This window comes from Mustela nigripes, chromosome 3 (assembly GCF_022355385.1).
Source record: "Mustela nigripes isolate SB6536 chromosome 3, MUSNIG.SB6536, whole genome shotgun sequence".
NCBI lineage: Eukaryota > Metazoa > Chordata > Mammalia > Carnivora > Mustelidae > Mustela > Mustela nigripes.
Genome location: NC_081559.1, coordinates 96,980,568 through 97,003,856, shown reverse-complemented (window position 1 = coordinate 97,003,856; position 23,289 = coordinate 96,980,568). Strand labels below are relative to the sequence as shown.

Here is a 23,289-nt window from a genome sequence, read left to right as displayed (position 1 = left end):
CTCCTGAGGAGGAACGAAGTCACTGAATTTTCGTCAGCACTGTGAGACTTGTAACAGTTCCTTCTAATTTTTCATGAGGCGGGAAAGTGAAAAACCAGGTGAAAGGCAGGCATGAGACAGGAAGGGACTCCTCTCAGCGGGAATAACCTCACTTTTCTTTTGTTCCAGCCAGTCCTCCATTCCCTGAGTTTTCAAGTGAGTCGCCCAGGGCCACAGAGGAAAGAGCAGCCTTGGAAAGGCGGGCCAGCGTCTGGACCACAGTGACGCTCTCATTTGGTAGACAGGCAGCTGCGGGGTGGGGACCCCAGTAATACCCTATGGCTCTGTTAACCTCACTCTCTGCATATACTTTTCTTCTTCTTCTTCTTTTATTACAACCCTTCATGACAATTTAATTAAGACACAAACCTCCAAAAACCATCACGGTGAGTATTAGCAGCAAGATCAGAACAATCTCCTTCCAATCCCCTTCTTATGAAGCAATTCAAGGCTTGTGGTTTCTATTCAATTTGTTATAATGACAGTGTTTAATCATGAAGTCTACTCGGCAGCCCGCTGCTGAATTGAGGTCACACATGTGACTATTCAAGCATGGAGCACATAATCTATAACTAAGATTTCGCCCCTGAATCTCTAGAGGCTGTGTCATTAATTAACAATGCGTTTATTTAAAAAATAATATGCATTGCAGCCCTCCGAAATGTAGCCTTGGCTCGGAATGAGCCGAAGTTTGTGATGAAACATTCATGGTAGTTGGTATTGTATGAAGAACTCAGCCACGAGAATAGCTCAATCACATTTATTTGAAGATATTTAATTAAAAGTCTTCTTTTCTAATTTCTCAAAAGCCGACAGGATAATTTCTACTTGTGGCTCCTTTCTAGTCATCAAATCATAAAAGAGAGTCTTTAGAGTTTTAGTTCAGATGCTTATGCATGTCATAAATGCAACGTTAAGCCATGCAAGTTAAAAATTATTTAGTGTCATCCTGCACTACAATAAATATTTTTAATCCTGAGGGAACAATGAAAAAACTCTGACCCTTAGCCTGGTCCTATCTTGAATCACGGAAGCTTGTTTCAATTGACTGTGACGAAGGGGTGGGGGGTGCCTCTCAGCAGGAGGCTCATTCCACTCTATTGCATTTAATGCACAAACTACCCCTGGTATATCAAACGAAGTTTTTTATAGATCAACATATAAATATATTTGAGCAGGACAGGAATATGTCAGAAGACATACATTTCTCGTTAGAGGGCAAACAACAATTCCGCTAAATTTATGTCTCGGGCCTAAACTGGTCTATATTCAGAGTTAGGTTTTATTTATTTTTTATTTTTATTTTTTTAAAATATTTTATTTATTTATTTGACAGGCAGAGATCACAAGTAGGCATGGAGGCAGGCAGAGAGAGAGAGGGGGAGGCAGGCTCCCTGCTGAGCAGAGAGCCCGATGCGGGGCTCGATCCCAGGACCCTGAGATCATGACCTGAGCCCAAGGCAGTGGCCTAACCCACTGAGCCACCCAGGCGCCCCCAGAGTTAGGTTTTAAAAGAGAAACTCCTATGTGTATGTTGTGTGGGCCTTTTTTTTTTTTTTCCCCATCAGTTTATATTTCCATATACCTATGCTTAGGTGCTTGCTTCCTTTCCATGTGTGTATATCCCGTGCTGTAATACTAAGAGCCCATAATGTTTGACACGTGTCTTTTTACTTTTTGTTTGAGGACCTACAGAGATTTTCACACACCCACATTCCCATTGGGTAGAGGTCACTGACTGATCTCCTGGTGGAAACTTTTCCTGCTGCCTGTTTTCCATTTTTTGTCAGCAAGTGCATTATTTCGGTGTGGAAACAGTCTGATTTGGAAGGCCGAAGGCGGTTTACCTGAGGAAGCTGGTTTGGGGAGGCGACTCTCAAGAGGCCGTATGGCCCTGGCCATCATGATGGGGTCGGATGTGGAATGCACAATGGTATTATCTGCAGAGGCCTGGCTGTCTGCAGAGGAAGGCACTTCTCGTTCAAGGGTTTGAGCTCTGATGGAAGAAGCAGCACAGAGTGCCGGCTGGAGAGACAGGATGGGCTCGGTGTCCTCTGGGAAGTCTGGGTGGCACAGGTACCGCCCTGTGGAGCGATTTCCCGAGTCTGGGAGTGGGAAGGTTCCAATCCCACTGTCCAGCGTCCTCATCAGGCAGTTGGATTCTAGACAGAATAACATAGTGAGGATTAGAGAAGGCTCACATACAAGGATAAAAGGATAAAAGATAAAAGGATAAAAGATCTCTGATCTGGAGGAAGGGGGGTATCTAAAAGGAAGAAATTCTTCTAACGGCGTAGTAAGTTTGAAGTAAGTGGCATCACACCGACGTTTAGTTGAACATGGAAATATTCCCTTCACATAATATGAGGGAAGACAGCCAGCCATTACTGGCATTAAGATTCACATGTGCTTATACCCTGGATGGCTCACTAGAGTTATCACAGAAAAAAAAAAAAAATCATTAGAGACCAAAAATGATTTTTGGTCACCTTTATTTCAATTGGAAATCATATGACTTCAACAAATTAGGTGAAATTTATTAATCAAAATACGATGAGTAATGAGCACACATAACACATTGAAGTGATGTCCTCACAGAGGTAATTATGCATCTCTTACATGAATTATCATCCACCTGACAGCTAACTCAGTGTCTGTCCTCTCAATTTAACTGCAAGTAGTGCACATGCTCTAAAGGTCATTCCAAAAGGTACCTTACCCATGATATTACCACTGTATCACGTGGGCTTCATCTGACCCAACTGCCATTTGAAGTCAATTTCTTGAGAAGACTACAGAGTCACTGCCTGTCTTACCCCCTTACTTCACCCAATGACACAACCCATCAGTACCTGTTGGATTTCTTGTCACTTCCAGAGATCCCTGAAACTATTATTCCCTAAAATGAATCAAGTTGATTTCACTGCACGTGTGTAACATTTTCTGATGTGTCTCATCTTTAAGAAACTTTATATACAAGCAGAAATACAATACTGGCAAAAATGATTGCATATTTGATTTCTGAAATGGTTGATCCAAGCCGATGAGACAACTTCCTAGTTCTGCTCATCGCTCCCAAAGTCTCCTATTTATATGATAATTTTAGAATAAAACATTCTTAATAAAAGTTTGTATCAGCATCTTACAGTTCTAAGACTTAAGAAACACTTAGTACCCTATTGGGCATGGTGGCAGATATAACAGAATATGGCATACTCTTTGCATCGAGATGCTCAACAGCTAACATTTTAGTGGTGCTTTTATGGAACATCTTCCAAAGTGGGAACTGCCAATAACTACTGTACGGACCCCAACACAGGATTCTTAAGCTCTGGAGCTCTCAGATTCCTTGAGGCAGCTGTGAGGATACAAATCCATCCAATCTCTAGAATTTAGAATGCTATGGAACATCCTGTGAAAGATAGCTGAAAGGGTTAAATAATGAAGAGTGACATATGCAAAATGTTTAACTTACTTATCAGATATTAGCTGGTACCTGGTAGGTGGATAGTTTATCCACAAATGCCTTCTTAACACAATCCCATTTGATACACAATCCCATTGGGCAATTAGTACCAGAATTCCAGAACCTGTCCATTCCCTACCCTCTTCCGCAAAACCTCTTTGCTGCAAGTGAATAGTACAGTTCTAGGAATTTCCTAACACTAAGGTAAAAAAAAAAAAGTGGGGGTGGGGGGTAGGGCTGTGGATAGACCCGTTACAGGTTTCAGTAGGTTTGGTGCTGGTTTTAGAGGCACTTGGAAGACAAAGTCCCTATCAAAGAAGAAGCTTCTATTTTCAAAGAGGTGTTTATTGGGAAGATGAAGATACCCTCTCTCACTGAGCACCCTCATACACCATGGGACCTCAGACACTGGTCAGGGGCTGCCGGAGCACAGATTCATATGGCGACAGCCAGGGGCGGGCTTTTCTTTTTCACAATCAGTAGGGCTAAGCCTTAGCCCCATTCATTTCAAGGCCTCCACCTGGCCAGCTTTACTCTCAACCAGCTTCAAAGATTGTTCATAGTCTTCTCTATTCATTTCCTCCTCAGTGAAGGGGGCCTGATTGTTACAGAAGGGCCTTTTTGAGAAAGGAGCAGCTGTTTGCCTGGGGAGGCATTGCCAGATGAGTTTGAAAGGAAAGACCCTGCTATTCAGAACTCAAGGTCTTTTCTTCCTTTTTGCCTAGAAATAAAAAACCCTCAGAGTTAACATGTCCCTGTGTTGTACTTGGGGCAATTCAAAGAGGCTGAACTTCTTCGGTCTCACACAAGCAAGTGGGTCTTCCTCAGAACCAACCCAGGGCTGGGCAACAGGAAGCGGACTCACAGGCTATAACAGCTGAGCTGTGTTAGTCCCCGAGTGCCCCGGGCTGCCTCCCATGATAACTTACTCCCAGCCCCTTCAGGATTGCATAGCCCTGACCTAAAGCATGCTCGGCAGGATGAGACAAGGGAGATCTTTTCCTTTTGTGGACACAAATCATTAAGTTTGCCTGCTTACTGCAGCCATTAGGACCTCACTCCTATTTGGCATCATGTCATCACTTTTGCGACCTTATAAGGTAAGAACTATCATCACCATCCACAAGTGAGGAATCCTAGCCCCAAAGGGTTAAGTAACTTGCCCAAGGTCATGCGCTATAGAGAAAGAGCTTGAATTTGAATCCAGTCAGGTGTAACTACAAAGATCCGGCTTTCAACCATCAAGCTATCTTGATCCTTCTTCCCCAAAGTACAGATAAATCCAGAAGGGGGCTCCACTCAGTTACGAGTCACTGAGGCCACCTTGTGAGCACAAAACTCATAGAATCCCACCTCCTACCCCCCCACCCGCTGTTCCTAGGCAAGGTGCTCAGTTTCTCTGGTATCAGAGCAGAGACTCCTGAAATCTAGCTGGCTCCCATGTTCCCCATCTCAAGGTGTGAGTCTACTCTTAACTTTCCCTGTATTTACATGGCTGTTGCCCCATGCAGGGTGCCTGTACACCCTGATGGGCATGTTTTCTGAGGACCATGATTGCTCAGTAATGCTTCCTTCTGCCTTCTTCAGTTGTATCCATAGATGTCATGCCAAGGTTTCTCTGGCATTAATTGCAGCTCTCTGGACTAGGCAATAGACATTGCCTCCAAGGTCAGTTTTTCCGGCTTTGCCTAAAAACGCATCCCCCTCCCCCACCCACCAAATATTTGATGGCTCAGAGAGCACTGAATCCAGTTCCCTCCAATGAAGACTCAAAAAAAGAAAAGGAGATCCTTGGCTGCCTTTTCAGTGATTTTTCCGGAGAGAAAGCCCCAGCCCCCAAAGCCCCGTAGGTGCTGGCTTGGTCTATGAAGCAAGGCAGGGAATAGGGCAAGGAGAGGTCTGGGGCAGGAAAAATGATGAAGGCAGGCTAGGTACGGTATACCCTTCTGAAAATACCAACATTTTCCGGTTTCTGGCCCCTTAAATTATTTTCCTTCCCTCCTTCCCTTTTCTAATATTATCATACCAGAATCTGTAAAACAGGACTTCTGGTATTCTCAGATTCTCTGAGAACTGTGTGTTTGACACTAAACTCACAAACCACCTGCTATTAAAGTCATTTTTTATTTCTAAAAATTACAGGTGCCAAATGTAGCGAATTTGAAAAACTCATTTGTAAGTACCTATGAAATGAGATGTAGACAGTCCGGGACTCAGGCCCCATATGCCAAGTTTCACCCTCAGGCAAATTTCTCCAGAATGCAAAAACCTTTGGAAATGGAGTTTATATTGAAAATGCTGACACCTTCTTTATGTAGTTTCTTTAAGGTGCTGTAAGTTTCTCACAGTTCGTAAAAATATTGTAACCTGAAAAAATTGTTAGGTACTGTACTTTTGAAGCCAGCTTTTTGTCCCCCCTCGGAGAATTATAAGAATCCACAAAGTAATTAAATGGCTGTGATGGGAACAGAGTTCAAAGCAGCAAGCTGACCTTGCATCTCGAATGAGCTGACAGTCTTGATCTTGACAAGTATAAGTTCACGTTTGTGGGTGTGAGAACAGCTGCCAACAGGGCCTTTCTAATGAGTTCAAGGGTTGGGTCTCTGGATGGACCAGCAGGTTTCATTCTTCCAAGGTCATCGATCACATCTCTGACCTTGGTCAGTCCTCCTACCTACTTCTCATTGTCCCATTTGCCTTCTCTCTCTCTCACTCTCTCAAGGTTAAGTTCTCTCACTTATTGGCACTGACAAGCCCTAGACGTTTCATGGGATGACTGAGAGTGGTGCTTCCCAGACCTCTTAAAGTCATAGCACACATAGAAAATATTTAGCTCACTGAGGAAAATACTGGCTACTTGAGAGCTGATGGCTCCACATCTCAGCACCCCTGGGATCCATTCAGGCCATCAGCAACAGAATGGCAGGGAATCTCTTACTTGCAGGATAGACTCAGGATATTTTACTCAAACCTCAAATGCATCACTTTGCATATCTCCAGCAGGCAAGGAGATGGACCTCTTTATTGTCTCTTAGCAGCTGATACAGAAATTTCTAGGCCCTCCTTTTTTTGGGAAAAATCTCAAAGTGCTTGGATTAGGAATATTGTCTGGCATTGAAGCTTGAAGTTACTGTGCCTAAGAGGGAGACGAGCAGCCCAGCTGTGGGGTGAGTAGCCAAAAAGGGTGAGGTTCTACACGGGATGGTGGAGGAAGGAGTTCTGGAGAAACATTTCCAATGGGGATATGTCTACTCTTAACTTAGGGTGCAGAGTATAAAATCCTCACTCAATTCACCAACGAGAATTAGCACCTTATATTCCCTGCACCAGGAATCCTGGCAGGTGCTTTTAGTTTCCTCATCTGAAAATTAGATCATATAGCTTTCATCATGGGGGTGCTTGAGGACTAAAAACACAGCACCTAATAAACATAGTATGATGCCTGGAATAGGCACATGGCTATCATTCAGAAAACAGCACAATTCTCTAAACAAATGTTATTAGACTGTAGACATCCTGGGGGCAGAATGGATTTTATTTATCTCCTCAACATTCTCCTATAAATCCATTCCTGATTCTATATTGTCTTTTTTCAACATCGCAGTGATTATGTGCTGAGAGAGCTGATAATAACTCTGGGCTGATTGAGTAACTGATTTACTCTCCATCACGAGGGCTCAGCACCGTGCCTGACACATAGTCAGTTCTCACCATATGTATTGAAAAGCACAGGTGGAGAAAAAACAGCTCTAGTCTTTAGAAAATGCTTCCTGAAATTAAAGTGAATATGCGGGGCGCCTGGGTGGCTCAGAGGATTAAAGCCTCTGCCTTCAGCTCAGGTCATGATCCCAGGGTCCTGGGATCAAGCCCCGCATCAGGCTCTCTCTTTGGTGGGGAGTCTGCTTCCTCCTCTCTCTCTGCCTGCCTCTCTGCCTACTTGTGATCTCTCTCTCTGTCAAATAAATAAATAAAATCTTTAAAAAAAAAATAAAGTGAATATGATGCTTCCCTTTTGAAACCCCAATCTGCTGCCTTTTGTTTTGACTCTGGCAACAAAAGAAAATAGCTGACTTCCTTCTTCTGTAGAGCTATTTTTCAGATGGTCAGACTTCATTAATTCAGATAGCCAGAGGGATAAGATCATTCAGAATTATTGAATATTTTAAAGGCCAATTTCTTAATACTTCCAAGCCCTTAGAGCAAGGGTCTGTGACCAAGACGAGGACAGCTCCTGGAATGGGGTTTTGGTGTCTTTCTCATTCTCCCTGCCCAGCCGCTTCCTGCAAAGCATCACTGGCCAGACGGTCTCAAGTCTAGAAGTACAAGTAGAAGAAGAAGAAGAAGAAGAAGAAGAAGAAGAAGAAGAAGAAGCAGCAGCCGCCGCCAGAGTGGCACCATCACCCTGGCCCTCATCCTCAGGGATTCTTGATGTGGTGATGTCGTGCTGAGTGCTGGCATCCCCACTGAATGCCAGTGCCCATAGTAGTAGAAGAACTAAGCTCTTACAGAGTCCAGTAGTGAGTAGGGACCATCCGTAGTGAGTAGACAAGATCATTTGGTAACATCTTACATGGGTTTACACAAAGCAGTGAGTTTCTCTCTTTTAAAACAATTTGTTCTCTCAAGTGGATTGTTCCAAACTTGTTTTATATTATTTCTTCACACAGTACTGTTATCTTTAATAATAGCTAAAAAGGGAAAAGTTGATTTCCAGCACTCTTTCAGTTAATACACATTTCCATGCTGGTGGAATCTGAATTAGCAATGATTTTTGAGTGTTTCGAAAATGCTGCTTATTTTCCCCTCAGTCTTCTCTTCTGTGTGTCTCCAACTTTTCCTCACAGATCCTATCGCGCAAATCCGTGATCGCTTGAATTTGTAAACTCAGACTCCTGGTAGGGTTAATGTATTTGTCCAAAGAGATTATTGGATAGGAGAGGCTTGAGAAAACCTGACTTGAGTTCCAAGTTACTCTGAGTACTCAGAAGAAGGAAGTGAAAAAACAGCCATCGGAGCCAGAAAGACAAGGCTTGAAGACCCGTGCAGCTACCTGCTAGCCGTGTGACAACAGGGTTCGAAAAATAGTCTCAGCGTGCACAATGCAGCTCATCTGTAGTGAGCCTGGCACAGTGCCCGTGACAAAGCAGGAGCTCCATAAGTTTTCACAAGTGGTCGTCAGGGAAAGGTGAAGGTCCCGAACATACAATGGCGTGGAAACCAACATAAACCAAATGTCTAACGGCACGGTTAGTATTCTACTGCAGCACCTGGGTCTGTCTTACTGAACAACGACCTTGTGGTTATTTCCTAAGCAATTACCTTTCGGCAACCATTTCTTTGGAGGTGAGCTGATTGTCAACATCAATAAGCAATTGCGAATACGGAGCCAAGTACTTGGAGTTGGTGGCAAGCTGCCTCATGCATAGAAAAGATGGAGTCCATTCTCTCAAGAAATCCATTTTGGAGCTGGCACCCTGAGAATCTTTTTTAAAAAGCCTAAATGAATGATGTGGACTGGTGTTCCTTTGCTCACAGACTTATTACATTCTCAGGGTACACGTGCATATTAGTAAGCCACGATTTTCAGTTAGCAAAGGTATAGCTCATCTATCCTAAAAAGTTGTACTCGTTCCTGTGCCATGATCTGCTCGCTCTTACAGGTTCAAACAAACTACTTTAGTCATCACAGATTATTTTTTTTTTCCTCTTCAACACTAATAAATCCTAGGAAAAGAGAAAAATTTAAACTCCAAACTTTTTTTTTTTTTTTAAATTTTGAGCATTTTCATCACATCTACAAGTTTCAGCCAAAAAAATGCAAGGAGGACCCAATACAACTCACCGGCCAGAAACGGTGTTTGAATGGGTGCTTAGTGGCCGTGCCATATTACTAAGTGGCATGCTTTCTTCTAATGCAAGTGGTCATGTAAATAAGTCTTTGTATGACTTCTCTCCAGGTTCCTAAACATCTTTTAGCGATGTGTGGTATTGGCACCAGGAGCTTAAACCACAGATGGGAGAACAGATCTCTTTATTTGCACATCCTTCTCTTCATCTGTACGGCTGAAACAAGCTAAAAAAAACAAGCCTGTTGCCAAAGCCACATCAATTACATGTAGGTTATACATTCTAAGTTTATCCCGTGGCTTTCTCAAAGTAGTCAAAAATGACTATATTGGCTATTTATTCACAACTACTGGGTACCTTTGGCTGTGGCATTAAGATGACCTTCTGGAAGAGTAAATTCAATTTGATGGCTTTGGAATGCATGAGAATACCCAGCCTTTGAATTCCAAGTGGATTTAAGCTTTCTGAGACTTGAAAAGTGTAGAGAAGAATGTAAATTTGTTTTCCAGTCCCCTGTGCTCTCTTTGATATAAAGGAAGATCTGGATATTGGGGGTCTGGTGCACTGCCACACACAGAATGAATATGTGAAAATCATAGGGAATTAACATGACAAAATATTAAAGGGAAAAACCAGACCATGAATTTCCTTTGTAAAGATGAAGGACACGTTACTTAAATCAATATAAAAGACGTGCCACCTTACGCAGGGTTGGTATCTGGTGAACAAACACTCTCCATCTAACACTAGCGTCACATAAAATACTGTGCTGCGATGTGATTTAAGGATATAAACTGGAAAAGGTGAGAAATGCGTGTCAAATGCCCACGTAGACCACGAATTCATGGAAATACTTTGTGAATTTATTTACATATCCAGCTGGTAAAATCCCTGAGGGGGGAAAGTTTGCTGTAAGATGTGTTTCTTCCTGTCAATGCTGAAACATTCTGAAACAACTTCTAAGGCTGAGGATGGCTCTTGGTCTAGAATTTTGGGATACATTATGCAACTTTCTGAACACCTCACGGTCCTACAAATGTTAATAATGATCTATATTCTCTTATCCCTCAGGACTAAAAAATCTTGAGATCCTCACATAACTCCTTCATGTCATGCTATGTTACTGTGCTTGTCATGTAAAACAGTGCCCAGACTTGCAGGCAGTGTTTACTGTGATACAGAGGAGTAGACTCATGAGGCCAGTATGGTTTAACAGCCAGCATTTGTCTGAATTGGTCAGCTGATCTAGGAACAGAGTTGGATCCCAGACTCCTAAAAGCTATTTTGGGAGTTGTCACTTTGGATCAAAGTCCTTGATGATGAGCATACACACGAATCCCTCCCAAACCCCCACAAAGCAATGACTACCCCTTGACTACTTTCCTATCCATATGTCATCTTGTCCTCTTTACTTTGATATTTTTCCAACTTAAACAACAAGACAAAATACAACATTGTACTCTCATTAACAAAACTTCCTAGAGTACCGTAAAAATGCTGAATCACAATGGTTCCAGCCTGATCTTTGATCACCATTTTTCTATGTGAAGAAATGTCAACTTATCTCTCTGCCTTGTTTCCTCTTATCCTTGCTCATTCTCTATCCATGACAAAATTACTCTATTCTCAACTTTTTCCTCCCAATCTAATTATCATTTAGCTACCTGTTTGCACCTTCTTTTCAAATACTTTGGGCTGGTGTTTATGAAAGGCATGGTAAAGATCTAAACAAATGATGTTTACTGATTCTCCTCTGTTCACAGACTTACAACATTCTCAGATTACATTCCCAAATTAGCAAGTCATTATTTCCCCTTAGAGAAAGTACAGCATGTCTGTCCCCAAAGGTTATCCTTGTATCTATTCAGTGATCTATCTTCTCTCATGCACCCACTCCATCTCTATCTGTCCTGCCAAAAGGAAGTGATAAGTTAAACAATTATCTGGTGAATCTGATAGACATAAATAGCTATTACGAGTAATTTTGTCTCTCTAAATCTTTTCTACTCCATATCAGGCTTTCTGGATCGTATGGACTACTGCCTCTTCTCTCCATTTCACCTGCCTGGATAACATCAGCTTTGATAAAGCAACTGAGGGAAGGGGGGAAAGAAAATAAATTGGGGGTAAGGTGCTGCAGGAAGAGATTCAAAACACCCTGATTTGGCAAGAAGTGTATAAAAACAGAAAAGCATGGGGAGCTTCAGATGTGTCAATTTAGCAACAGATAAAAATTTATTAGGGATGTTTATAATACATCATACATATTATTACCCTAACATTTTATATTAAATTTTTACATGCTCTAAAATTACAAATTATTTTATTTTGTTCATGTTACTGCAGTAAGAGATATTTAATGAAAGCCTACAGAAAGATAAAAATTTAAAGTTCATAGTGTTTTTCTCCATTTCTCTCTATATTTAATCATTCTCAATGATTTTTAAAATTACATGCAGAAAGGAAGAAAGCCCAAGTCTTCATATTCCTAAACTTTTTTTTATTTTAATAGTCACTCTAACATGCCTTACTTGCTCGGTTCAGAATTTTAATTATTATAAGGTAATCTATTTTAAGTGAATATTTAAGGATCATTTATTTTTCTTTTATGTGACTGCAGTTGAAATGTGGGTGAAGAGGAGGCTGAAGTTGATGTGAGCCTATCTTTCCAATTCAGCTGCTACTCTCCACTCACCAATATTCCATGGTTGTCTTTACAGGAAGATAATAAAGAAGTAATGAAATCCAACAGACCAGTGGATATGGATATAGGTAAAGATACAGAGAGAGTTTTGCTTCTGTCCATTAAGGATTAACAGCAACAGGAATATACTTACACTGTTAAACACTGTTTTCAGATATTAGATAGTAGACAGCATAGGACTTGACCTCAGAATCATGGGAAACAAATGAGGTGAGCTCTACAAGTTCCCCAGCCACCCTTCTGATGACAGTTCCTAGACTGCAACACAGAGAAGGAACACAGAGCCTGCAGATCCCATTGAATTGAAGAGATAAATATATGCATGTGTGTTTGTGGGATGGGATAAGAGGACTATCAGGGTTGCTAGAATTTTCAGGGCTGTATATTGGAAAGAAAAGATAATAGCAGAGGTATACTTACAGTTTTTGGCTATATACTAATCTGAATATGCATGGGGTAAAATCAATGGTGTCTGAGAAATAATTACTATGAAGGACTAAGTTAAATAATTTCTTGAGCTCGCATAGGCTAAAAATAGTTTGTTTCCACCATTCAGGGAGGCTAGGCTTTCTAAAATGTGAACTATAGGGTAGAGTTCTAAGAAAGGTCAAACCTCAGTAAGGAGGCTAAGTTATACCTAGAATAAAGGCTTCCCTGGACTTGTCAGAACAAAACTTAAGAGTAAGCTTTGACAAATAAAACTAATCTGTATATACCTTAAAAGCACCCCAGAACAAAGTTTAAACATTTTTATAGGAATATTGAAATCCAGTTCTCAACAACATAAAATTTATAATCTCTGTTCAAAAAGAACTAGGCATACAAAAATCAGGAAAATATGATCCATCTTCAGGAGAAAAACCAGTCAATAGAAACAGAAGAAGAAATGAGAGATAATAAAACTATAACAAAGAATCTTAAAATACTGTAGATAGGGAGTTCAGTCTGAGCCTTTGGCTCAGGTCATGATCTCAGGGTCCTGGGACTGAGTTGCTCCCTGCTCCCTGCTCAGCAGGGAGTCTGCCTCTCCCTCTCCATCTGCTTCTCCTCCAGTTCATGTTCTTTCTTGATCTCGCTCTCTCAAATAAACAAAATCTTTTTAAAAATACTGCAGATATTATAAATATGTGCAAAGATATAAAATAAAATTGGAGCTTCATTAAGAGATATTTGAATAATAAAAACACCCAAAATAAAATTATAGACAGGAAAAAAACCTATTCAAATAGAAAAAATACACTACATAGGAGTAAGAACAGATTAGCAGTAATATCAGATAACAGGAAAGCAGAGATGTCAGATATAGCAGGAAAAAATAGTGAATTTGAACACATAAGGACATAAATGATCCAAAATAAAGTATATAGAAAAAAAAGACTTAAAGGAATAAACAGAGCATTAGTGACCTTGGAGTCAATATGAAATAGTATGTATATCTGGAGCTCCCAGAATTAAAAAAAAGAGAAGAAAAATTACATGACAGAATAACCAAAAATGTACCATATTTGATAAAAACTATAATCCCAATTCTAAGAGAATCATTGAATTCCAACCAGGACCAACATGGAGAAGATTCACCAAGGCACATCATAATTAAGTTGCTGAACATCAATGATAAAAACAAATCTTAAAAGCAACTGAGAATAAAGATACTTTATAGAAGAACAATGATAAAACTGACAGCAGACTTTATGTCAGGCACTACATAATCCAGAAGATAGTAGATAAATATCTTTAAAGTGTTGAGTGGAAACAAACAAACAAATACCTTATGAAATTAATTTCAATTAATCAACTTATCAATTATTTTAAAAATCAAAGAAAAAAGAAATACTTTTAAAACCAACAAGAGCAGAGAGGTGCAGAGGTGGCTCAGTTGGTTAAGTGGCCAAATACTGATTCCAGCTTAGGTCATGCTTTCAGGGGCCTGAGACCAAGCTTGGCAATAGGCTCCTCATACAGTGGGGAGTCTACTTGAGGATTCTGTTTCTCACTCTCTGTCCCACCTCTGCTCATGCTTTTTCTCTCTCAAATAAATAAATCTTAAAAAAAAAAAAAAAAGAGCTGAGAGAATGTATTCCCAGAGGAGGTTTTAGTGTAAGAAATTTTAAGTGTATTCTCACAGGCAGATAAAAAATGAATATCAGGTAGACATTTGGATGTAAAGAGTACCAGAAGTAGTAAATATAGGTTGTAATATATAATATATTTCTATTTTTTAATCTTTTTAAAAAATAAATAACCAAAGCAAATGCAAGAGCATACTGTAAGCTTTCTAACATATATAGACATAAAATATAACAACAGCATAAAGGATGGGACAGGTTATATGAAAGTAATCTGTGATACATTATTTAAGATAGATAATGCTAAAGAGGCAATTAGACTATACTTAAACATTAGATCAATCACCAAGGAGTATAGCTAATACTCTGTAAGTGGAGATAAAGGGGAATCATAAAAAATAATTCAAAAGGCAGGGAAGAAAAAGCAAAAATACAGAGGAGACAAGTAGAAAGTTACATATTAAGATGGTAGATTTTAAACCCAACTATTTAGATAATTACACTAAAGGTAAATGGCTTAAACATGCCACTTAGTAGTCTGAGTTTGTCAGATTTGATTAAAAAAAACAATTAATTGCTGTCTATGAAAAACCTACTTTATATATATTCACAGATCAGAAGATTCAATATTATTCAATTTTCTCCAAGTTGACTTGTAGATTCCAGGCAATCCTAATCAAAACACTACCAGTCTTTCTTACAGACATTAACAAACTGATTCTACAAGTATTTGGGAAGTACAAACATTTTTTAAAAAGTGAAACAATGTCAGGACTGATACTACCTAAATTGTAGTTGGCTATATAATAATTAAGAGAATGTGATATTGGATGAGGATTTGCATATAGTTTAGTGGAAGAGAACAGACATTCCAGAAATAGACTCACACATATATTGTCACTTGTCAAAAATGACAAGGTAATTTAATGGGGCAAAGATAATGTTTGGACAAAAGGTACTAGAAACACTGAATATTCCTAATGAGAATAATAGGCCTCACCCCTTTATTATAAGGTTTTTTTTTTTTTTTAATAAGGTTTTTTTTTTTTTTTAAAGATTTTATTTATCTATTTGTCAGAGAGAGAGAGTGAGTGAGAGCGAGCACAGGTAGACAGAGTGGAAGGAAGAGGCAGAGGGAGAAGCAGGCTCCCTGTGGAGCAAGGAGCCCAATGTGGGACTCGATCCCAGGACGCCGGGATCATGACCTGAGCCGAAGGCAGCTGCTTAACCAACTGAGCCACCCAGGCGTCCCCTCACACCTTTATTCACACTGTATACAATAACTAATGCACCGACTTAAACATAAGAACTAAAATTGTAAAAAGTCTACAAGAAAACAGAGATTATCTCTGTGACCTTTGATTAAGCAACAGTTTCTTAAATAGAGCTCAAAAGCAAAAACCACACACACAAAATGATACCTCAGATGATTAAAATAAAAAAAACCTTCCTCTTCAATGGCACTAAAAGAAAATTAGAAGGCAAACAACAAGCTGTAAGAAAACAACAAATGTATATCTAATAATAATAATAAATATAGGGGTGCCTGCCTGGGTGGCTCAGCCATTAAGCATCTGCCCTTGGCTCAGGTCATGATCCCAGGGTCCTGGGATTGAACCCCACATTGGGCTTCCTGCTTGGAGGGAAGCCTTTTTCTCCTTCTCCCTCTGCTCCTCCCTGCTTGTGTTTCCTCTCTTGCTGTGTCTCTTTTTGTCAGATAAATAAGTAACATCTTAAAAAATGATAATAATAAGTATAAATGACAATATAACAATATATTATTTGTTATATAATTAATATAATAGCTTGATATATAATATATAATACAATAAAAATAATAAAAAATAACTCTTATAACTCACTAATAACAAAACAAAAAGTTCAGTATAAAGTTGAGCAAAATTTTGAATGCTTGTGTCACCAAAGAAGATATGTGGATGTCAGATAAACATAGGAAAGGATGTTCAACATCATCAGTCATTAGTGGGCTGCAAATTAAAATCACAGTGAGATATCACTACACTCCCATAAATATTACTAAAACTGAAAAGACCCACAATAATAAATGCTTATGAACTCTTTTACATTGGTCATAGGATCACAGAATGTTAAAACTACTTTGGAAAACAGTTTGGTAGTTTCTTGTGAAGTTAGACATACACTCATCATGTGATCCAGCAATAACACCCTTGCCCAAGAGAAAAGAGTACATATGTCCACCTAAAGACTCCACACAAATATTAAGACCAGCTTTGTGCATAATAGTTCAAACTAGAAATGACCAACATGTTCACTGGCTAGTGAACAGAGAAACAGATTATGGTATATTTATACAATGAAATACCAATTGGTAACAACAAAAACAAACAAACAAACAAACAAACAAACAAAAACAGAAACAAAAACAGAACTCATATAATGTGGATGTTTCTCAAAAGAATTTATACTAATTAAAAGAGGCAGACTCCAAATACTATATGATTTGATTCCATTTACATTAAAATTCTAGTAAAGGCAAACCTATAGTGATAGAAACAAATCAGTGATTGCCTGGGACTAGTGGTATGAGTGATTTCACGTAAAGGAGTGTAAGAGAATATTCTGGGGTGATGAAAATGTTCTGTATCTTTTTTTAAAAAATGCATTTATTTATTTATGTAAGTAAGTGATCACTATAGTCAATATGGAGCTCGAACTCATGACCCTGAGATCAACAGTCGCATGGTTTTCTGATTGAGCCAGCCAGGAATCCAGAAGATGTTCTATGTCTTGATTGTGGCTGATAACTAGAAAACTATATACATTAGTGGCTAGATAACTATATACATTAATCAAAACTCATGGAATAGTATACTTAGAAAGAGTATATTATGTTGTATGTAAATTATACTACAATATACTAGGTTCTAAGGATCTGAACATAATGCTGGGAAGGAAGAGTCTTTAGGAGTCCCTAGGGAGCACAACTGGGGCTATTCCTTAATCCCAGATCAGGCAGCACACAAGGGGCTTTGTTTTCTCCTTCATCCTTTTCAACTATCCCAGCTAGTAGCAACTATTATCCCCATTTAACAGAGGAGGAAAGCAAAGCTCTGAGGAGACAGAGTTACCTGATAGTACCGGTCTGACTCCAAAGCTCAGGCTCATTAACCTGCCTCCCAGTCAGGATGGAGAGCCCCAGTATCAGCGAGCCTGCCAGGGACTGTACAGACCAGTACTCTTCTAGCTTGAGGAGTGTTGCACAGACCCCTGGATTCTCTGGCTATGTGCCCAACTCTCTTCTGCAAAGAGGGTCTTAAATAGGAACCAGAGCCACCAAATGGACATGCCCTGTGGAAATGCATTTGACCTTCATCATACTTCATCTTTCTGTAGCATAACATTTGCTGTATGCTTACCACAGGGTAAATGCTCTACTTGCAACAGACCATGATAAAATATGCAGTGGATACATTTTACATACAAAGAAATGGAGATTTAAGAAGGTAAATAAAGTTGCTCTTGGTCATATAGCTACAAGTAGGAGGGCCAAGATTTGGAGAAAAGCCTATACAAACTATAAAGCTTGCAGGGCTGATGGTTACATATTCTCATATTGTCTTCTGTCCTCAGTTTGCCAACACTCTGAATCAATAAGGAAGTCACACATTATACAGTAAGGATGCATTAGCTCATGGTCCAGAGTAGAGCAAGCTTCAGGACTGCCTTGATCTAGGCCCTCTGTATCCCCTCCCCTGCAGCTTGGCAGAGCCATGCTCTGCATATCCTGTGTGTCAGCTTTGGCTTCTTGTCTGTAGGAGCTATCTCTGTTAGCTCCATATTCACCAGCTGTATGCTCCCGAGATTAGAGGGAAAGAGAAGTTGGCTCTTTGTGTGATTTCTCTCTGTATCTGCAACCACTCTGTCCACTGAAAATTAGCCAAATGAGATCACAAGCTTATTCCTGGACCAATCCATGCCACTTGAGGATGGCCATTCATTGACTGGCCTAGAGCCTAGCTTCTTGGGCCAATTGCTTGCAGGGAAAATTACCATAAGTGTCCTAATAACATCGTACCCTTGATGTGGAAATGAATATTGGGAAGCCAATCATAATGTCTGCTGTATTTTTTCTTAATCACTATTTCAACTGAATCTTACAGCAACGCTATGCCTCAACGGTAATCTCCCCTTTACAGATGAGAACACAAATAGGCAGCCTGTGTCTTTCAGGAAACACGGACACATAAGGCAGCCAGGATTCAAAGTCATGTCTTCTCACTCCAAGTCAACAGCTTTCTGCTGCTTGGACAACTACTGTGACCATACCCTCTTTCCTCTTCAGACCAAATTCCAAGATGTTGCTGAGAAGATATTTATCTTCAAGCTTGGAGCTTCTGGTATCTATCATCTTTTTTTTTTTTTCCCCTCCCTAATACAATAACCACCCCATTATGGAATCCAGTAAGCCATTTATAACCAAGTAGGGAGGTACTGTTTTTGTTTTTTTCCCAGGACTTCCTTTCTAATGAGGCTTTATAGGTTATCATTTAAAATAAATACATAATCTGATAAACCTTAAGGCCTATTTAGTGTAATATAAACTTTCTTCTCTTTTCCCTCTTCAACCTCATCTCTAAATTACATCATGTTCAAAAAGACTGTCATTTTCAAATTCTTTTTCCACACCTACCATCAACACACTATCACACCATACCCCCAGGCCTCTGGCTCTCACCAGCTGTATTCATTCTCTGTAACATATCCAAAGAGAAGGTTCTAGCTTTGGGGCTTTTAATGCAAGAGTGTCATAAACATGGTCTTTTTTTTTTTTTTTTCCTTAAAAAGATGAGAGAAATAAGATGAAAAAAAACAAAACAATGACAAAAAACCCACTCAAATATCTGCTTAGCTACACAGGACATTGTTTCAACTAGAGTTCCAACCAAAATGGAGAAAGAGAACTGGCTGGTGGATCACTGTGGCATTAGTACCTAACAGAGCTGCAGATGCTGGTAAAAGGAATCCCTTGTACCTCAGGCCCATCTTACATCTAAGATGTGCTGCCATGAATGTGATCCTTCAGTTTTCCTGACAATCATGTGCTGAGTTGGGGAAGGCAGCAGCCAGTATATCCAATTTACAGACAGTGAAACCCAGGCAACAATCTGCTTAATTAGTAAGAGATAAAACTATAATGAAACTTAGGTATACTGCTTCTGGGTTCAGTGCTGCTTACACTACATTATTTGGATTCCAGAAAAGTTAGGAAAATGGTATGAAATATATGAAAGCTCAAGATTTAGGTTGGTACCTCTGATTCTGGATTTTAAGTCTGAATCTTACATATTTTTGGCCTTTCTTTGGTGTTCAGGAAAAGTAAACAAGACTTGACAGAAAATCTGATGAGAAGATGCAATCATTTTGACCCAAGGCCAATATATAAAAATTCAAAAGATGTTATCAAGAATATATGTTGGCACCATCTAGGGCAACTGTCATAACACGGCCTTCCAACAGACATATGTTACCATTGCACGTTGAGTCATAGTGAATGTGCTATTGATTGTTTAGACCACGTGTCCCTCTCCTCACAAGACCAGAGGAAAGAGACGAAAGAGGCATCAAGGAAGACTCGTTTTTCTAAATTTGAAGAATTGGGAGTAAGGGGGGAAGGCCTTTAAAAATAAGGAGCCACATTAGAGCACAGGGAAAACATCCTAACGGGGAAGCGACCATGGTGAGGAAGAGGAGATGAGGAGGCTCGGGGAGTCATGATGTTGGAGGTAAAACTGGTACATCTGGAGCTAAGCTTGGAGATTTTGTTTGTAAACAGAGTTTCTGGAGGAGCAGAAAGAAAAGCTACAACAGCGTTATTGCAGGTGGGGTTACGGAGGGAGACAAAGACAGCTGAAAGAACTTCAGGAGATAAAGGCTGGAAAGGTCTCTGGCAAGCTCAAGCAGGTGACAGAACACTTAGTGATGCCCAGGCCCTCGCTCTCCCTAGTAGACTAGGAAAGGGTCAGGGGTAGAGCAGAATGAGGAGAATAAGGCAGCAGTTGAGTGGATCTTTCTGTGGGATCTTGAGGACTGCGGCAGAGTAGAATGTGGTAGAGCGTCAAAGGTTTTTGGCAGCTAAATCTGCTTAAGTGTGCAGAGGAAAGAGAGGCTTTACTCTGAAGGACACAGCTCACCCCATTTGTTTCTGGAGAATCCCTCGCAGCTTCTATTCTATATGCCTGCAGAATGTCACCCTACACGTGGAGTTTATCATCCTTGTAAAGACAGACTCATTAGTGGGGTATGGCTTATTGCGAAGCAAGGCACGTGTCCCACAGCCTGTGTCTGATCCCACTCCTTGACCTCCATCACCCCAGGACAGTTCATTCAGCCTGGCAGAGTTCACAAGCTTGATGCAAAATCTGACTGCATTCAAGGATCCCTGAGCAATAAAGGAAGCAGAAGCGGTACGTATGTGTGACTCCAAGATGTTGCTGTCTCATCCAGAGGTCGGTGAACAACAGGAATTTCTCACTCCATGCACAGGGATTGCTCTTCTATCTGGCAGTGTCATTACGACACTCTATACAAGTTCTGGCTGTAAGTGAAGACCTAGCACAAATTCAGCACAGCGCCCCATCCAGTGTGGAACCCTGACATGTTGGTTCCAGGGGACAAAGGCCATTTAACCCTGTTCCCTGGCAGCCCGGTCTTCTTGCAGAGCAGAACAACGTGCGAATTGCACAGCGGACTAATTGTCATCCACGACTCTGGTGAGTCAGCACAATTATTTACATGGAAAGCAACTCCCACTGGTTCCAGGAGGAGCATCTCATGAACACCCGAAATCATCATTTTTGTCCTTAGAGGAGCTTTGCTCTAAAGCACGAAATCTCTCTAACAGGGCTCTATTGCTGTGTAATGAATAGATAGAGCATGAACGTGCATGCAGATTTCCAGAGGCCTTGGGCCCTTTGCTCGTGCACTGGTCTCTTGAATCTTGCTCCTATTAGGGTGAAGGGACCTCCTCTCCTGAGGGCTCATACCTCCATGGGGAAGCTTGCATCTTACAGACCTCTGAATGAGTTTTGATTCCAGATTCAGTTGAAGTAAAACTGTCTAGCTTTATTTGTTCCTGTGAAAGAAGACTGCTAGCCCTTCAGTAACTGGGGGACATTAGGCCACCTGCTCTACTGTTTTACATAAATGGTCATGATGTAGGTTCTCTGATACTTGACTCCTGGCATCTGTGGTCTCCCCAGCTCCTACCCTATTTATAGGCTAAGTTCACCTGTTCATTTTTCCTTGGCTTGGGGTGAAGGGAACTGAAATCTGTAGTCATCTACACAGATGACAGCCGTTCAACTTCCTCTAAGTAGCTGATACTCTAATCATCCTGTTAAAATCTAATTACAAGTAATTGTATTAGGTTTCTATAGAGAAACAGAACAGTAGTGTGCGTTGAGTGTGTGTGTGTGTATGTTGTAAGGAACTGGCTCATACAGTTGTGGATACGGGCTAGTTCCAAGATCTGCAGGGAGAGTAGGCAAGCTGGAGACCCAGGAGAGCTAATGGTTTAGTTCCACTCTAAGTCCTAAGGCTCAAGAACCAGGACAGCTGTCAGTGTGGTTCCATTGCTGAGATCAGCAGGTTTGAGATCCAGGAAAAGTTATTATTTCAGTCATTTCTAGTCTGAAGACAGGGAAAAACTGACATCCTAGCTCCAAGGCAGTCGGGCTAGAAGAAGAATTCTCTTACTTTCAGTGGGGCCAGTCTTTTTTTTTTTTTTCCTGTTTGGGCCTTTGACTGGCGGATGAAGCCCACTGCATTTAGAAGGCCAATCTGCGTTACTCAACCTGCCAATTTACACGTTAATCTTATCCAAAAACATCCTTACAGAAACATCGAGAATATATTTGATCAAATCTCTCGGCACTCTGTGGCCCAGTGAAGTTGACATACAAAATTAACCATCATAGTTATTCAGGAGCTGTTGTTTGTGGTACACCATAACAATTAAAAAGCCAAAATGTGTGTTTGTGGGGGAGAGGGGGCATTTTCTAATCGTGCAAATAAACAATTTGTGTAAATAAAACAATTGTGCAAATAAAAATTTCTAAGGTGCAAATAAACAGCTGCAAAATGGCCTATTTAAGATGAGCTTAATGGAAGCTATCCTGCTAATACCCCCATACCCCACCCTGAAGCTTTGAGAGACATCACTGCTACTTAGGAAAGAAATCATTGTTTTAGAACTGCTTTCCCAACATTTTACTGATGTAGACTTCTCAAACCTTATGGAAACAGACAGAGAATAATTCTAAGACCTCTTCTCAGGTGACGTAAATGAGACACATGGGGGAAGAAATAGCTTGTTTAGCATCATAATATTTGGAAAATGAATGTGTCTGGATTTTAAGAATGCAGGATTGCAAATCCCATCCCTTTTTAAAGGGGGTACAGTGGAGCTTTCAGATGTAGAAGATGATGGCTATCTGGATGATTAAAGAGATGGCTAAAAAGCAGGTCGAAAGGGGGGCACGGATTGCATGGAGCACTGGGTGTTATACACAATCAATGAATCTTGGAACACTACATCCAAAAAACTAATGATGTTCTCTGTATGGTGACTAACATCACCTAATAAAAAATAATAATTAAAAAATTAAAAAAAACTAAAAAGCAGGTAGAAAGCAAAAGGTTTAGGGGATATTACTTTTAAAAGGGGAATCTTCGATAGCTACTTCTTCAACAAGGTAGCTCACTTTTCAAGACCCCTGGTTCTGGCTGGGGGGTATCAGGAGATTCCCTGGTATCTGCCCAGCATGTTGGCAGTTGCTGGCCCATCCGCCTTCTGGAGACTTACTATTTGAGTGTGCCCCCGCTGAACTTCCAATCTGCCAGTAGCTGCATCTCCTTGTCTCAAGGTAACAGTCCCAGAATCAGCCCTGACTCATCAGTGATGGGATGAATATCCAGCTCCCTCACTCCTCAAGTGGGGAAACTCTGAGACGTGGGTGCTACACCCTAGAGTTTTTCTGAGGTTAAACTTCTGTCACCCACAGTGGTAACCAGGTAACCAGCATGTTTTGTGTGTGACCTGTGTAGTGTGACTTGGGCCCTGCGGTCACCATCTTGAAATGCTTAATAACTTTTGGACAAGGGGCCTTGCATTTTATTTTGCACTG

At 40.5% G+C, this 23,289-nt stretch overlaps 1 protein-coding gene across 5 annotated transcripts in view; it reads right to left on the bottom strand.

Moving 5' to 3' along the window:
- Window positions 1-23,289, bottom strand: part of NCKAP5 (NCK associated protein 5) — a 949,833-nt gene that overhangs the window by 56,661 nt on the left and 869,883 nt on the right. For all 5 annotated transcript variants that reach the window (XM_059394413.1, XM_059394410.1, XM_059394408.1 and 2 more), the window contains one exon: window positions 1,887-2,201. In XM_059394413.1, the coding sequence (XP_059250396.1) occupies window positions 1,887-2,201 (315 nt within the window). The remainder of the gene's footprint in view (window positions 1-1,886; window positions 2,202-23,289) is intronic.